Genomic DNA, 18,408 nt, shown 5'->3' with positions numbered 1-18,408 from the left:
GTTCATATATTGCTGGAGTGTGTTTATGTATGTTATACAACCTTTTCTGTAGGCAGAATGATGATTATCTATTGAGTACTTACATGCCAGACACTGGTCTAAGTTCTTTACATGTATTTATTTAATCATCACAACAACCCTATGAGATAGACAGATGATATTATTACTTCTTTACAAATGTAGACACTGATACACTGAGAGCTTAAGTAACTTGTTCAAGATTGGATAAGTAAAAAGTGGTAGATCCACTTATGTTCAAATATAGGCAGTCAGGCCCCCAAACCCAGGTTCTCAACCACGACACTCTTCTGGAAGGATGCAATGAGAATATATGGCATAGCCCCTTCAACTACCTATTTATTGCAAGAACAAGCTAAAAGTCTCTCCTATCTGCCTGGATGGGAGGCTCTACCATGGTCTGCATGTAACCTGAGGGAGGGAGTTACCGTCTCTAATGCTTGTCCCCAAGAGAGAGTAATATTGGCATGCTTCTGCATGAGACTCTTCTGTGTGTGTGCACGTAAAACCAAAGCTAATATGACCTTTCCTCTCCCCTTCCACTACGGCTGAAACTCCTTTCTCTGGCTCTAAATAAAACAGTGACTGTACAGAAATATTTAGACACCAGAGGTCAGGCCTGAGCTTAGAGTTTAGAGGTTGCAAGGCTGGAGCAGCCTGTAGCTAGGAGATAGGAAGCTATATATCCAAGAATGTGTATGAATTCTCTTTGTTAAAACAGAGTTTTGAACAAGAAGATGGCATTGTATTTGAGTAGTAGACTTATGGGCACCTTTTACTTCTTTTCTATATCTTTCTGTATTTTCTATATGAGCTTATATTGCTTTTATAACTAGAAAAAAAGCACCATTTAAAAAGATAAGAAAAATATTGAACTAAGACATAAAAGAATCATACTACTCTATTGAAATGTCTAGTATACTAAAGAGCAGTGTAAATGTAACATACATAAAATCTTTTAGTCTAAATTACATGTTTTTCAAATTGGCCCTAGGTGTCCCTCTCCCCTCTTTCTGTCTTTTCTCCAGCCTTCCCCCTTCCCACTCTGGTCTGCCTTTCACATACTAGATGCTGCCTACTTCTATTATATAATGATCATCTCCTCTTACAGAGAAACAAATTTACTCTAAGGTGTAGGTGACTGGGTTACACTTCCTAGAGGAGATGGGAATGGGCATGTGTTTTAAGAGTAGAACTCTGGAAGAATTTTCTCTTCATAACTTAACCCAGTTGTTGAATTGGAGCCACCATTTCTAGTTATGAAATTTAATCAGATTTATGTTCCTTTTTTTTTTTTTTTTTTTTTTTTTTGTGGACCCGGGGCCTCCCCCTGCTGTGGCCTCTCCTGCTGCGGAGCACAGGCTCCGGACGCGCAGGCTCAGTGGCCATGGCTCACGGGCCCAGCCGCTCCGCGGCATGTGGGATCCTCCCGGACCGGGGCACAAACCCGTGTTCCCTGCATCGGCAGGCGGACTCTCAACCACTGCACCACCAGGGAAGCCCAAATTTATGTTACTTTTTAAGGTTAACTTTGGGAATATCAGCCTAATATTGATTTTGATTTAAGTATGAACAAAGACTTCTTGAAAGGAAAAAGAAAAAAGGGAGGACTAGGGAGCCTGCAGGGAAATGGGGGAGTTGTTTAAATGATGGTGCTTCAATGACTCTCACAAATGCATTTCAAATCTATCACGGGATTGGGTAGAAGCAAATAAAATGATTCTATCGGGCTTATTTTTTAGTAATATTGTAATATATATAAAACTTTTTGCTGATTAATAAATTTTAAAGTTATCCTTTTGTACTATTGACCTCTGTAATATGGTAGCTCACCATGTTAAAACTTGCTACTATTTTTCATATCCATATCTGGTCTAGTCCTATCATTATTTTATCTGTGAAGTTTAAGATATATACATTTTAGACACCTGGATGATAACATTTCTAACACATTTCATATATAAAATCATGCTCTTTCATTTTTAGGGTATGCTTTTCTAGTGTAAGACAGAGTACAGAGCTAGTATATACACAGTCATACTTCTGTTTTCCTTCATTCAGGAAGATTCCTGACCAGACATGGGTACAGTGTGATGAATGTCTTAAATGGAGGAAGCTTCCTGGCAAGGTTGATCCATCTACATTACCTGCAAGATGGTTTTGTTACTATAATTCCCATCCAAAGTACAGGTAAGGTTAAGACTCAGTATTATGTCAGAGAGAACTCCTGATTTGTCTCTATATCCCAAAACACTTTTCATCTCAAGTCCACACTCTTCACCCTGGCATTCAAGCCCCTATGCTAACTGGTCCCACTCTACCTATTCATTGTATCTTAACACAAACCTTCTGCTTTAGCAGGCCTGTGGCTTCACTCTTCCCCACACATGCCATACGTATTCCCGTCTCCATGACTTGATACTGTCGTTCCACTTGCTTACAGTGACTTTCTGTATTCCATCTGTCTATCTAAATCATATCCGTCTGGTAAACTTAAGTATTTTGTGTGATACTTCTCCAGTTGACAGTAGTTTACAGTTATTTTACTCTGGCTTCCTGTGGTATTTTAATTCTCCACATTTGTTCATGTACTGTTTGAATTTTTTGGATGTTTTTCATATATATATACTTGGGCCCTTCAAGAGATTATAAATTATTTGAGAACAAGGGATTTACATTTCAGGTTGAGTTGACAGTTTTCTTCATATGCTTCCTATACTTGCATCTGTTGTAGTACCTATTGTACATTCAATGCAGGTTGTTTACATGTTTGTCTTTCTAATATACCATGTGTTTCTTGAAGCAGCTAACATCTAGATAGTGCCTGTCATATCCATGGGTATTCATTTCAGTTTAACAAATATTTTCTATATGACTTAGTCACATAGGTTGATAATAATAACTCAGTTTGCTTCAATTCAGCTGTGACTTTCTTAACTTTTTTCTGCAGAATAAATGCTGATAGAAAAAAGGTACTAAACCAGAGTATGCTTTTTAGAAAAAAATGTTTAAAATGGAGGAAATTAAATAAATGAAGTCCAGGTCTGTAATGAGCAAGCATTTCCCTGTAGTCTCCAGATGTGCCTAAGTATCTCTTAGGGTTGTGTGATTAAAATGTAGGACTGAGGGCTTCCCTGGTGGCGCAGTGGTTGAGAGTCCACCTGCCGATGCAGGGGACGCGGGTTTGTGTCCCGATCCGGGAAAATCCCACATGCCGCAGAGCGGCTGGGCCCGTGAGCCATGGCCACTGAGCCTGCGCGTCCGGAGCCTGTGCTCCGCAACGGGAGAGGCCACAACAGTGAGAGGCCCGCGTACCGCAAAAAAAAAAAAAAAAAAAATTTAGGACTGAGTGCTTAGAAGTCTCATTTTTGAATCCTGTATATGCTGTCAGTCTATACTTAGTCCAGGAGACATAGCCTTCCAGGACACTTTGTGCCCTAATGAAATGGGTATAACATAGGGTTTCCAATTATTTTTAATTTTTGTTTATTTCTAGGATTGCTTTTGTCCATTGAGTACATTTTCTAGTACTCCTTTCAGCTTTTACTCCTAAAATTCTCTTCCTCGTGCTTTACATCTAGTCTTTTCATTTATAGAATTATCTTTTTCTCCTCTTTGCTAGTCTCTGTTCTGTTCCTTTTACAATGTCAGCTCCTAGTCTCTTCTTGCTGCTCTCTATCATAGCCTCTGATTTTCCTCTTCAGGCATCATCACATAGTCTAGGGATGCTCCTGCTTCTAGATGGCACCTTGGGAATTACTTTCTTAGTACATGAGGCAAAAGACCTTGGTTCTAGTCTCAGCAATATTCTCTTTGTATGGAACCTCAAGCAAGTCTCTCTTGTGCTTGAACTTCACTGTGTAGAACTAGAGATTATACTTTAGTGCTTTGAGTGTCTTGGGAGAATGGTGATATATACACCAAAAATAATGATATGATATGCCTTGAAAAGAGAATTGCTACATGTTATCCTGCACACAGGTTTTGTAATGTGGGTGGAATCTGAACTCTGTAATGTTAGAGGGGGGTTAACCTGCGTTGTCATAGTCGTGAGGAAAGTTAAGGGTAACAGTGAAGGGCACATTTTGTTTCTGAAAGATGATTTCTTCTCTGTACTGCAGGAGGTGCTCTGTTCCAGAGGAACAAGAACTCATTGATGAAGACCTGTACTTGAGCAAAGCTAAGAAACAGTTGAGTATACCCGAGGTGGTGCTCTATATCATACGGTAGATGAGCCTGACCCTTCCTGATAGGACAGGGGAATTTTGAGAAGAGAGATGATTTTTTTAAATGAGTTCCCTATTCACCTCTCTGGTCTTCCAGTTCTTTATTCTTTCTAGTCATCTCCTGAATGTCTCAACTAGTGATTGACTTTACCCTCTCTCCCTCTTCCCCCCACCTTTTGATAGGGCATTTGAAATCTCTCTTCAGTAGCAGAGTTCAAGAAGGAACACTTAGTTACTCAACAAGGCTCACACTATTTCTAGTTTAGAAGGAACATTATAACCTAAGTCTATAATTGGTAATCCATTTCAGACTGAGAAATTTCATGAGTGAACTAAATATCCCTTTTATCTTCTCCTAGAGATCAAACTGTCGAGAAGAAGAAGGTACCAGTGGAAAGTGAGAGCCACCAGGTGAGAGACAGTCCACCCTCTTGCTTTTCTTACACAAAATTTTCCCCAACAGAGGACATAGGTTGAAGGAAGCAGCACTCTTGAAAGCTGCATAGAAATAACAAACCAGTTGTTCTGGTGGTCTTTTTTTTCACTGGATCTTTTGATTTTGCTTTGATCTGCTGTTACTGATGTTCAGATCACCAAAAATAGAAAAGCCAAATCATTTATTGCCCAGATTTGGATTCAGTACTGATTCTGGACAGTGTGAATATCACATTCGGTGTCACAGAATATTCAGGGTTATGTTCCATCCTCATACAGGCTGCTCCTGTTGAGTGTCTGGTTTTCCTCAGTCTCCTTTCTTCCAGGATTCAAGGGTGATTCCTTTCTCCTTCCTCTTGGGAAGAAGGGGTGGTTCTTTGTGCCCCTCCCCATCCCTGCTTTCAGGCTGGCTGGCTTTATAAAGACTCTGCTGTTTTGAATTTTCAGGAGCACTGTCTCTCGGACATGGTTGCCCAGCTCCGGACGCTGAAGGGTGCAATAAGGTTGGCCGTCCTTTCAGGGACACTCCTTTCCTGACAGCCACCATAGCACCCATATATCTTCCCCACCCAACCTTGCCTTTCTGCATGATTTTCCTCTTGACCCTCTTTCCCAGAGATACCTGCTAGTAGCATGTTAGATTCACCTTCCACCCACTCAGTCAGGGTAGGTCAGACTGGTGAGGATAGAGGCAATTAAATACTAATTCTTCCTCTGATATCCTTCCAAGACCCAGGTGTATTAATAAACAGGTTGCATACCCTCATGTCTTGGCTTAGTCTGATCTAGAGATTGGGAGATTTCCTGGGACTGCCCTGTCCTCATTCAGTTTACCTCCCCTTTATACTCCTTCATCTTCATTATTCATACTATCTTCATAAGCTGGCTCTCCCACAAGATCCCAGATGCATGTCTCTGTGTGTGTGCAATACGAATATATATTAGTCTCTCGCATGCATTTCTCCAAGACCAGCACAGACCCTTGCTGCAGTGCTTATTCCCTTCATCCCTTCCCTCATCACAGAGCTCAGAGGAGTGAAAACCCAGCCTTAAACTGGGTCACAAGAGAGAATTAGACAGTGACTAGGGGGCCTGGGTTTGTGTTGCGGGTGGGATGACTCTAGGAGCCAATAAGTGAGTTGGGGAGGTCTGTTGGTGTCCAGTTGATAAGGTTATAACTGAATGTGCCTGGGGTCAGTGTTCTAGTGTACATTACTGCGCGCTGTTTGTTTTGTGTAGGAAACAGTTCGTTTTTATTTGGCCAAGTGTTCTTTCCTAGCATCAGAAGGATTGACTCATCCTTTGGTATTTAGTTTGAAATTGGGATTTTTAATGAGTTCTTTATTTCTTTGCTAGGTATTCGCTAATCCACTCAAGATCCCTTCTATTCAAGATATGGATGACTTGAATAATAAGACGATTGAATATGAGGGAATTGATAGCCCTAGCCAGCTTTCATCTGTTGGAGAAGAAAGCAGAACACCTTCTCTTCAACTTAAGCCTCTGGATTCCAGTGTTTTTCAGTTTTCCAGGTGGGTAAAAAAACATAGACTCTCTTCAGTAATAAGCCTCAGGGTTTGTTTTCCTGTAAAATAAATTGGTGTGGTTATAATGTTTATGTTTTTCCTAAGGCCTGGCATGGAATTCAGAAGGAGAAACACCATTTTGGGTTGATAGAATTGCATGTTGCATGTATCCCCCATTTTTCAGCATTATAACTGTCATGTCAAGTCTGTCGTTTTTTTTTTTTTTTTTTTTTTTACTTTTTTGAGGTGATCATCATCTGACAAATGCTCTTTTATGGATTATGTATTCACATTATGTTGGGAATTGTGTAAGTGAAATAATGGACATGAAAACCCTTTGAAAAGCGTAATGTACTATACAAATGTAAGGTAACATTACATAGATAAGCATTATTTCTTTCCTTAAGTTTAGGAATATTGAAATCCTGTGCAGCCCCGTAGGCCTAGCACATGTTGGCCACATATAAAAATAAGTATTAGAAGTTTGTGCCATTAGGTAAGCCTTCTAGTTCATTGTTTCCTAGGGTAAATTTTTAGTATAAGTTTAGTCTTGGGATTTACTTGTTCATCTTCTAGCACCTTATCAATATTATTTTGTTAGTCTTTACAACAGAAATTTTCTTAAACATCAGGAATATTTGAAGCACTAAAAGGTATGACTGCCCCTATGCTGCCATGAGACTGGAACTCAGGACTGCTATTTATGACTTGCTTTCTCCTCGCCACTGTGCTTCTCACTTCGGGCAGGGCCAAGCCATAGGGAAGGTACAGAGTTGTTCTCTAACAGTAGAAACTTCTATAGTCCTCAATAATATGACTGTTAAATAGTAGGCTGTGAAGTTTTCCTTAACCCTTTTCAGTTTGGATATTTTCCTAACATACTGTAGGAAAAAAGCAGTGGAATATATAATAGGGTAAAAATGATTCCTACCCCCGCCCCTGCCAAAGTTACTGATTCCTTTCCTTCTTTCTTCTTAGGTGGGTCTTTTCAGCTTCTTATACCTAGACAAACATCTCTTTATGTGTGCAAGTCCCCTCTTCAGTGATTCTTCCACAATTAAGCCCTGTAGATACTGAAGGAACCCCATGTCACCCCGAGCATGAACAAAAAGTCTCAAGAAGAAGTAAACTGTTAGGAGAAAAACTAGTAGAACTCTAAAGGAATTAAGTGAGAATCTGTATGAAAGCATCAAGCATAGTTCCTTGGAAGAGAGTAGGTACTCAGTAATGGTTGAATTGAGTCATATTGAAGGAGCTATTTCTGAGATAGAACTATGCAGCAAGGGAGTAAGAAATATAGCCTAGTCGGTCTCAGGGATTTGAGTCTAATTCTACTGTTTCCATCCACAGTTTTCCAACTCCCCTTTTTGGTTGGGAGGGGTGTACAGTAAAGTGCTGTGTTTTTTCGAAGCACGTTGTTACCTCTCTACCTCAATCTCCTTGAGATGGTCGTGTATCAGAATTGCCACTGGGGTATCAGGGTGTCATTGCTCTTGAAGGCTGTCTTTTTCCTGCTGTGACCACTTTTCCTTTCTCTTCAGTGTTTCTTTTGGTACTGTCTAGTGAATTTTGGTAACCTGGAGGAGATAACAAATGCTAACCTATGTATGTATGTATTTTATGAGTGCAGTATGGCAGTACATCCATTGGGTGGCATACTTCATCAGTCTTAATTAGGATTTCTATATGAGTCTTTATAGAACTGCTGTATCCAGAGTTGGGTTTTGGCTCTGGAGGACAGGCAAAGTACTGTGACTATTTACGTGTAATTTTAATTCAAGAATAGTGTTCTTTCAAGAGATATGTGATAATCGATGCTGCTAATGTCATATGTTTTATGTAAGGTCAGTAAATGATATGTCATTTCAAGCTACACATATAGGGGGATACAGATTTTATAGAGGAAAATTAAGGTGCCCCAGAGTTTAATAAAATATACAAGGTTTTCTGTTAAAACCATGTTAAGGGAATAATAAGTTTAGTCAAGGGTTGCAAAAGTCTCCTTCGTTATCAAAACCTGAAGCTGATAAGGGTCCTTGGGTCATGTAGTACAGCTCTTTAACTCTAGATAAAATAAAGCCTACACCATCCAAGCATGTTTTAAAAATTTCTAGTGGAGTAGGTTATAAGACCTAGAAGGTGTTCCAGAGGTGTCATTGGAAACAGCTCTGTGAGTCTCACGAATCTAGCAAGGGGAGGGGAAGACCTGCAATAAAGAGTAAGTTTAGCTAGTATGTAAGCAAGCATAACCTTTGAGGGGAAGACAGCTTATATCTGTTAAAGGAAATAGTCCCCTTTCTGTTCATTCATTCTACATACATTTGAGTGCTTACTATATGAAAGCAGTGCTCTAAGGCAGTGATGGAATCAAAGATGAAGGAGCTTATGGTACTCAGAGTTATATATGTAAGCATCCCTGGTACATGCTAGGTTTCATATGAGTGGTATAAACTAAGGTCTAAAGTAGCCATAAGCATACAGACAAAGGTGAGAATTAGTGGCTGTAATTTATTTAGATATTTAGAGAACCTTTGAGTAAGCTATATGTCAAAGGCTAATTATTTCATGTTTTAAAAGGATAACCAAAAAAAAATCCAAATTACATCGTAATGGTGGAAGGAGAGGAGGGAGACATTCTAATATAGTTAAAGGAATATTTGAAACAACAAACATGAGGTAGAAATAGAAAAACAGTTTTGCAAATGAATAAGATTGATTCAAGAGCCAGTATTAACGTTTTAAAATATGATCTTTGAGAAAGACTTCCAGAATGGCAAAGTGAGTAGTGTGATGAACTCATTCACCAACAAGTACCCATTTAACTGGAAAAAAATATTAAACAAAACAAAGCAATCATTCCTAGTTCCTAGAAATTGTCCTAGGGGCATACAGCAAGTACAGAAACATTCATTCAAGAAAATCTATTAAATCTCAGAAAGAACAGCAAGAGTCTTTGGCATTTGCCTGCTCTCATCCCCCTCCAAGCTATGTAACTACTCAAGAAGCTCTAATCCAGGTAGGTGTGGTCAAGAAGTTGGGGGCTCCCTCTCTTCCTAGCTCCTAGCCTAGAGCTATGGTTTCACCTGGGGGGTTAGGCCTCTGACATTTCTCATATCCCCCAGGTCTGTCTTGCGGGATCTCTATTCCCAGCAGAATCAAGAGGACTGGGTCTCTCTTCCCCCACCCAGCCCCCATTCAAAGGGTGGAAGCACTCACCTAGGGACAGCATGCTGACAATCCTGGACTCCTATTGCTCCAGCCCTAGCTTACTTATAGGGCAGAGGTTCATGCCAGAAGGAGCAAGCCAAAATCCATCCCAGCACCCATTTGTAAAGAAAAGGTTTCCCTCTTAGAGAGTGGACCACTCACTGTCCCTGCCATCGGCTCTTGCACAGTGGCACAGAGGTTCTGCTTAGGGAGAACTGACTTTGTGTGGAACAGATCATGAAGAATTCCATTCCTAAGGGCATTGTCACAAACAATGGAAATCTTAGTGGCGAACAATTAAGAGGGCACTCATAGCTCCTTGATGCAAGTTACGACAAGCAAAATGGCTGCATAATCATAAGTTTGGTAACAGAGAGAACCAAGCAAAAAGATAGCCAAGAAGAGCACTCCTGGGATCATAGTCAACCCTGGCGGTTAGGAAGGCTATGCATAAGCACAAGACCGCACTCATTCAGGACACAAGGTGGACTTGAATGCAGTCCCCAAGCCTCACACAGATCAAACAACAGAGAGCAGGAGCCTCACTGGTACTAGGGACTTAAGCACAACCTCTAATCAACCACTGGATGAACAGTAAGCTACTCTGACCCAGGGGTCAGAGGTGATTGGAGAGGGAAAATCCAAGCTACTACTACCTGGCTGAATATGGGGTAGAAACATGAATTCCTTGAACTGTGATAGCAGCCTCTGAGCCACACATATATCCAGTGGTAAAGGATAAAAATCTAACTGGCTAAGAGGGCTTAATTATAACCTTTGGCCTATGCTGACTCAGGGTAACTCCTAGATTGCCAGGTAAAAGATAAAAATCAAGAATAAATCTGAGCAGAATACTCAGCATACTACAGGGGAAACAACTTTCATAGAGTCACTTCAGCCAAGTCACTGAAAAAACAACCCAGCAAACAGTGGCAACAACCATTCAGGGAAGTGGGAGTCGCTATACTGTTATTATCTAAAATATCAATTGTCAACAAAAATTATGAGACATGCAAAGAAACAGGAAAGTGTGACCTGTACATAGGGGTAGGGGGAAAGCAGGTGATAGAAACTGCTCCTAAAGAGACCCAGATGTTGGATTTAGCAAACAAAGACTTCAAAGCAGCCATTATAAATATGTTCAGAGAACTAAAGGAGACCATGTTTCATCAAGTGCAGAATATTAATAAAGGGACAGAATTTATTTTTTGAAAGAACCAAATGGAAATTCTTGAGGTGAAACGTGCAATAACTAATGTGAACATTTCACTAAAGGGACTCAGCAGCACATTAGGGTTGGCAGGAGAATCAGCAAACTTGAAGATACAGCAATTATAAATTATGCTGTCTGAAGAATAGAGAGAAAAAAGAATGAAGAAAAATGAAAAGAGCCTCAGAAAAATGTAGGACACCATTAAGTGCACCAACATATGCAAATTAGGAGTACAAGAAGAAGAGGAGAGGGAGGAAAAGAAGTATAAAAAATATTCAAAGAAATAATGGCTGAAAACTTTTCAAATTTGATGAAAAACATTAATTTACACATCCAAGAAGCTCAAGTAACTCAAATTAGGATAAATACAAAGGAATTTACAGCTATGCAGTGAAAATATTGAAAGCCAAAGGCAAAGAGAATATCTTGAAAGCAGGAAGAGAAAAATATTCATCGTGTAAAAGAGAACCCCAGTGAGATTAACATCTGGCTTCTCATCAGAAACAGTGGAAACCAGGAGGCAGTGGGATGACATATTCATAGTACTTAAAGAAAGACTTAACTGGGAATCATAAATCCAGTAAAACTTTTTTTAGAAAATGAAGGTGAAATAAGTATATTCTTATATAAACAAAAGCTGATGGAATGTGTTTGTAGCAAAGCTGCATACAAGAAATACTAAAAAGAGTTCTTCACCTTGAAAGCAAGTGACACCAAATAGTAATTCAAATTTGCATGAAAAAACAGAGTACTGGCAGTGGTAACTGTAATTAATTGTAAAAGATAATACAGTGGCATATTTCTTCCTCTTTCTATTCTTAACTGATTTAAAGAATAATTGCATAAACAATGTGTATATATTTGTATATAATTTTATATATGAATATAATTTTATTGTTGGGCTTGTCTGTAGATGTAAAATATTTGCCAATAACAGCATAAAAGAAGTGGGTGGGAGCAAAGCTGTATTAGAGTAAGGAAATAACACCAGATGGTAACTCAGATCCACAGTAAGAAGTGAAGAAGATTAAAAATGGAGAAAGAAGGTTGATTTAACAAACTCTATAAATATTATAAATATGTCCTTGCTCCACTTTCTTCTCTTAGCTTCCTCAAAAAGCATAACATTACATAAAGTAATAATTGTAGTAATGTATTATTAGATTCATAAATGTTAAACTAGAAAATATCCACAAAACATGAAAAGAGGAAAAGTAGAGGAAGAAAGAAACAAAGAAGGCATGACACATACAGAAAACAGAAAGCTAAATAGCGGATGTCAATTCTGACATAACAGTAAAAACATTAAATGTGACCAGATTAAACAATCCAATCAAAAGATGGAAATTATCCAATTGGATTTTTTTAACATACACAAATTTAATATCTGTACACTTTAATTCAGAGATACAAATAGGTTGAAAATAAAAAAGATGAAAAAGACATACCATATAAATAGCAACCATAAGAGAGCTAGAGTGGCTATACTAATATCAGAAAGAATAATAGACTTTAAACAGAAAATGTTACTAGATATAAAGAGGGACATTTCATGTTGATAAAGTCCATTAGGAAGATATAAAAATTATACCCATATATGGACCTAACAACAGAACCCCCAAAATGCATGAAGCAAAAGCAGACAGAATTGAAGGGAGAAACAGATAATTTAACAATAATAGTTGGAAACTTTAATATCCCACTTTCACCATAATTCAAAAAGAGACATGTACCACAGTGTTCATTGCAGCACTATTTACAATAGCCAGGACATGGAAGCAACCTAAGTGTCCATCGATAGATGAATGGATAAAGAAGATGTGGCACATATATACAATGGAATATTACTCAGCCATAAAAAGAAATGAAATTGAGCTATTTGTAGTGAGGTGGATGGACCTAGAGTCTGTCATCCAGAGTGAAGTAAGTCAGAAAGAGAAAAACAAATACCATATGCTAACACATATGTATGGAATCTAAGAAAAAAAAAAGGTTCTGATGAACTGAGGGGTAGGACAGGAATAAAGACACAGATGTAGAGAACGGACTTGAGGACACGGGGAAAGGGGAAGGGGAAGCTGGGACGAAGTGAGAGTAGCATTGACATATATACACTACCAAATGTAAAATAGATAGCTAGTGGGAAGCAGCCACATAGCACAGGGAGATCAGCTTGGTGCTTTGTGACCACCTTAGAGGTGTGGGATAGGGAGGGTGGGAGGGAGATGCAAGAGGGAGGAGATATGGGGATATATGTATACGTATAGCTGATTCACTGTTATACAGCAGAAACTAACACACCATTGTAAAGCAATTATACTCCAATAAAGATGTAAAAAGATATATCTCACTTAGTAATGGGTAGATCAACAAGGAAGTTAAACAGTTGAAGAATGCTATAAACCAACTGGACCTGACAGATACGTGCAGAACACTTCACCCCCAAACAGCATAATACATATTCTTCTCAAGTGCATATGGAATATGCAGGATAGACCATATGTTAGACCATAAAACAAGCCTCAACAAATTTAAAAGGATTGACATCATACAAAGGATGTTCTCCAACCACAGTGGAATTAAATTAGAAATCAACAACAGAAGGATATTTGGGAAATTCACAAATATGTAGAAATTAAATAACACTCCAAAATAACAAATGAGTAATAGAAGAAGTCACAAGGGAAATTAGAAAACATCTTAAAATGAAAATGAAAGTAAAATATACAAAAAATTATGGATTGAAGCTAATGAGGTATTCAGAGGGAAAATTATATTTGTAAATGCTTATATTAAAATTGAAGAAATATCTCAAATTGGTAACAAACTTCCGCCTTAAGAAACTACAAAAATGAGAGCAAGCTAAACCCAAATCAAGGAGAAAGAAGGAAATAAAGATCAGAATGGAAATGAAATAGAGAATAGAAAAACAATAGGGAAAATCAGTGAAACCAAAAGTTGGCTCTTTGAGAGGAACAACAAAAATTTTAAAAATTAATAAAATAATTCTATTTGTAGTAGATTCAAAAATAGAATCTTTGGGAACAAATTTAACAGAAATTAAAGCTAGACTTGTACACTGAAAAGTACAAAACACTGTTAAACGAGATTAAAGAAGACCTAAACAAATGGAAAGACATTTCATGTTTGTGTATCAGCAGATTTAATGTTGTTAAGATGGCAGTACTCCCGAAATTGAGTACTCAATGCAATCCCTATCAAAATATCAGCTGACTTCTCTGCAGACAGCCAATGGAGGAATATGACTGAAAGAAAAAAGAAAATGAGAAGAAACTATGTAGTTGAAAAATAATTCCTGCTATGTAAACTCTAAATTAATCTCTACTGAATCAGTGAATACAGGTCTGGAATAAGATTTGATTCCTAGAGGGAAGAACCAGGCGTATTTACAGAACCAGTAAGTAAAACCCACTCATTGTCTCTCATTAACATAATAGTTCCTTTTTTGATTGCCTCTTATTTGCAAAATTTTGTTCCCTCATCTCCATGTAGCAAATTAGTTAAACTACCTTCTGTTAAGGAGTTTATACTTTAGTGGGAAACCTGCAACACACACACACACACACACACACACACACACACACACACACACACAGTAGAAAGTAATATATATTATAGAGAGAGTGCTAAAGTGCTATAGGAATTCAGAAGTGGCATTTGAACTGGACTTAAGACCTGCAGTGTTGAGGAGGAGAAGTGTATTCCTTTCAAAAGAAGCAGCCCGAGAATCTGTGGGGCATTCTGTTTGGCTGGTATCTTTGAAGGGAAGTAGTGAGAAATAAGGCTAGGGCCAAATTATATCCCAGCTCTGCCACTCACTAGCTACATGACCTTCGGAAAGTTATTTAATCTCTCTAGGCCTGAGCATCCTCTTTTAAAAATGAAGATAAAAATACCTCCTCCCTCAGGGTTATTGGGAGAATTGGGTGAGACCATACACATTAAGAGCTGTCTGGCGCAGAGTAAGTGCTCAGTAAATGGTTCCTGTGTTTTGGAAGGGAAAAGCTTGAATACCAAGCTAAGACATCTGAGCTTTTATGTTGTGGGGAACAATAACTAAAGATTGCAAATAGGGAGGTGACATAATCAGAGCAATGCCTTAGTAAGATTAACTTGGCAGTGGGTGATCTGGAGGTGTGACAAGGGGAGACTGGAGGAGGCCATTGCAAGAGTCCAAGAGAGGTAATGAGAACTTGAACTTGGGTATTGATAGTGGTAGAACTATATAAAATTACTGAGAGTTTGTTGGTATCATAACACAAATAGGAAACGTGGGAGAGGGAGCAGGTTTGAAGGTGAAGGTGAAAGGTCAGTTTTATACATACCGAGTGAGATACCAGTGAGACCTCCAGAAAGAAATGTGTAACAGGCAGTTTGAAATTCAGTACTGGAGATCAAGGCTGGGAAAATGACTTGGAAGATATCTTCCAGAAGTTAGAGCCAAGAGCCAAAAGATTGTATGAGATTACCAAAGAAAAGAAATGTAGGGGGACTTCCCTGGTGGTCCAGCAGTTAAGACTCCACGCTCCCAATGCAGGGGGCCCGGGTTCAATCCCTGGTCAGGGAACTAGATCCCACATGCATGCCGCAACTAAGAGTTTGCATGCCACAACGAAGACCCAGCACAGCCAAATGAATAAATGATTAAATAATTAAATAGTTAAATAAATAAATAAATAAAAAGAAAAATGCAGGGAGAGAAGAGAGGATAATTAAAGACAGAATCCTTAGAGATGGGAAAATGAAGAGAAGGCAGATAATTTGACTTTAATTGCCTTTCATGAAACTTTGTTGTTGCTATCTAGTATCATGTACCCTTCCTTTATACCTGCAATCTGCTTGTTTTACTACCATCCTCATTACCACCGCTAAATGGACCGCCTAGAGTGGCCCTACGCATGTTTAAAGATGGATACATTCGTTCTTACATAGCCCCTAAGTCCTTTTGCTTTCCCCCTAAGGCTGACACGACAAGATCTATTAAGATGACAGACCAGTTTTATTTCTGGGTGAACACTAGTTTTGAAGAACATTCAGGGCATTCTAAGAAGCTAAGGTTTGAGACGTCTTAACAGATGTTCTCAGAAACTGCAGAGAAATACAAGCAGCCTTGAGATATGGTGGCCAGTAATGTGCCTGGCTCTTCCTCATTGGGAAAAAAGAAATTTTAATTAATTAACTTATTTATTTTTGGCTGTGTTGGGTCTTTGTTGCTGTGTGCGGGCTTTCTCTAGTCGTGGCGAGCAGGGGCTACTCTTATTGTGGTGCGCGGGCTTCTCTTGTTGCGGAGCACGGGCTCCAGGCGAGCGGGCTTCAGTAGTTGTGGCTCGTGGGCTCAGTAGTTGTGGCTCGCGGGCTCTAGAGCGCAGGCTCAGTAGCTGTGGCACACGGGCTTAGTTGCTCCGCAACACGTGGGATCTTCCCGGACCAGGGCTTGAACCTGTGTCCCCTGCATTGGCGGGCGGATTCTCAACAACTGCGCCACCTGGGAAGCCCTCTCACTGAGAATTTGGAAGTTAATTTTCACCTTGAAATTTCTTGGTTTCCTGGAGAGAGAGCACAAGAGTTATAAGGATAAAAATGGGGGTCCCATGGTGCTGCATGATATAACCTTGCGTATGGATTTCGTTGGCATCAGTTTTCTTGTTAGTTCCTTCAACCGTTAGTATAATATAGCAGCTACAAATGGAAGGTGATTTGAGGTCACTGTCCTGGGCTTTCCTGAAGAACTGAGGGAGTGCCTGTTTGCCCTGACAAAGGGGAATTCTTTTGCCCTAAGTGGGGAATGACTTGAATTGGCCGATTCAGTTTCTTTGTTACTGACTAGGGCCCTGTGTTTTAATTAACTTTTACAAGTGGATAATGGGCAATAGCCACAATCCAGTTGGCTGGCAAAGGCATTGTGTATTGTTCCATAGCAGTATAAAAAATGTGCATAAGTCATTGATACTGGAAGGTCTTTGTGACACTTTAACGATCTGGCTCGGTCTCCTCTGCTTACTCCACTAGGCTTTTTATGACCTTTTTTTTCATTCTCGTGTTAGGGGATTTTGAATGTGTATTTTTTTGTTTTTCTTCCTTTACTTGCCTTTCGGAAGCTTCTAAGTCAGGCTAGCTTCAATCCTATTTTCAGAAATCTTACCAAGGTCAGCCTGGTCCTGTTATATCCAGATGCTGACTCTTCGTACCTTTCAATTTACTCTCTCTCTTAAGACACATTGCTGTCTCAGCAAATTGCATAAGTGAAGGGTTTGGGGTTTGGAGGTAAAGACGTATTCCTAATCTGAAATGATCTGTGAATAACAGCTAGAGTCAGTTTTAATGTGGGAAATTTGAAAAGGGGCTCCATAGGATAAGAATATACTTAGCTTGTATTGTGACAGCTTAAAATTTAATTTTCTCTTCTTGCAGTAAGTACAAATGGATCCTAGGTGAGGAACCTGTGGAGAAACGAAGAAGGCTCCAGAATGAGATGACAACACCTCCTCTAGATTATTCCATGCCTGGCCCTTACAGGAGGGTAGAGGCAGCAGTTGCCTACCCAGAAGGGGAGAACAGCCATGATAAATCGAGTTCTGAGAGAAGCACACCACCATACCTTTCCCCAGAATACCCAGAAGCAATCAAGAATACCAATCAGAGTAGGGAGGTCTCAGTTCTGTATGCAGGGGCCCAAGACCAACACCAGGGCTCCCTGCTCCCTGAAGAATTAGAAGATCAGATGCCAAGATTGGTGGCAGAAGAATCTAACAGAGGCAGCACACACCTAAACAAGGAGGAAGTAAGCAAGGGACCTTTTGTAGCTGTTGTCGGTGTTGCAAAAGGTGTTAGAGATTCAGGAGCTCCCATTCAGCTGATCCCTTTTAACAGAGAGGAGCTTGCTGAGAGGAGGAAAGCAGTTGAATCTTGGAACCCGGTGCCTTACTCTTCTGTGGCCTCTGCTGCAACTCCTGCTGCAGCTGTTGTGGAGAAAGGAAGAGGCTCTGAGGAGAGCGGAGGTCGTCATACACCAAAGATGAAGAACCAAAGAGAGCTAGAGGAACTGAAGAGAACCACAGAAAAGTTGGAACGTGTTTTGGCAGAAAGGAATATGTTCCAGCAAAAGGTTAGAGTAACACCTTACCACTAGGAATGAGAGGCCATTGTAACCAAGGAATCAGAGAGATGGAACTCCAATGATCTCATGTTCTGTGCCCTTTAAACAGAATAAGCCATTGAATGATCCTGTGGTATATCTCAGATTGAGTGAACCCTAATGGGCTTCCCTCCTATATTTGGGGTTTGAAAAGGTCCATAGTAGAATATGTTTAGAGAAATCACACGGTGAATATATTCAGGAAAATTTGGGGCACTCTCTTTAGCTTTCACTAGTATGTGGGGTCATTGAATTTCTGTTTCTTGGACTGCAGGTGGAGGAGCTGGAACAGGAGAGGAATCACTGGCATTCTGAATTCAAGAAAGTCCAACATGAATTGGTGACCTATAGTACCCAGGAGACAGAAGGCTTGTACTGGAGCAAGAAACACATGGGCTATCGCCAAGCTGAGTTCCAGATTCTGAAAGCTGAGCTGGAAAGAACCAAAGAGGAAAAGCAGGAACTCAAAGAGAAACTGAAGGAGACAGAGACACACCTGGAAGTGCTGCAGAAGGCTCAGGTCTCCTACCGGACCCCAGAGGGAGATGACCTAGAAAGGTTAATTACTAGGGTTTAGTAATCAGCTTGTGAGTGCTAATGGGAAGCCTCCCTTAGGACCCCCCCCCC

At 39.7% G+C, this 18,408-nt stretch overlaps 1 protein-coding gene across 2 annotated transcripts in view; it reads left to right on the top strand.

Moving 5' to 3' along the window:
• MORC4 (MORC family CW-type zinc finger 4) overlaps window positions 1–18,408 on the top strand; it is a 51,446-nt gene that overhangs the window by 31,528 nt on the left and 1,510 nt on the right. The window contains exons 11-16 of one of the 2 annotated variants that reach the window (XM_007456697.1): window positions 2,080–2,208; window positions 4,140–4,208; window positions 4,604–4,655; window positions 6,036–6,211; window positions 17,058–17,751; window positions 18,056–18,301. In XM_007456697.1, coding sequence (XP_007456759.1) covers window positions 2,080–2,208; window positions 4,140–4,208; window positions 4,604–4,655; window positions 6,036–6,211; window positions 17,058–17,751; window positions 18,056–18,301 — 1,366 coding nt within the window. Of the gene's footprint in view, window positions 1–2,079; window positions 2,209–4,139; window positions 4,209–4,603; window positions 4,656–6,035; window positions 6,212–17,057; window positions 17,752–18,055; window positions 18,340–18,408 lie in introns of both variants that reach the window. The other variant, XM_007456696.1, reaches the window with a different exon arrangement.

Source organism: Lipotes vexillifer, unplaced genomic scaffold, assembly GCF_000442215.2.
Source record: "Lipotes vexillifer unplaced genomic scaffold, Lipotes_vexillifer_v1.1 scaffold1728, whole genome shotgun sequence".
Taxonomy (NCBI): domain Eukaryota; kingdom Metazoa; phylum Chordata; class Mammalia; order Artiodactyla; family Lipotidae; genus Lipotes; species Lipotes vexillifer.
Note: the sequence above shows the minus strand (reverse complement) of the source record. Positions and strands in the feature narration are given on the sequence as shown.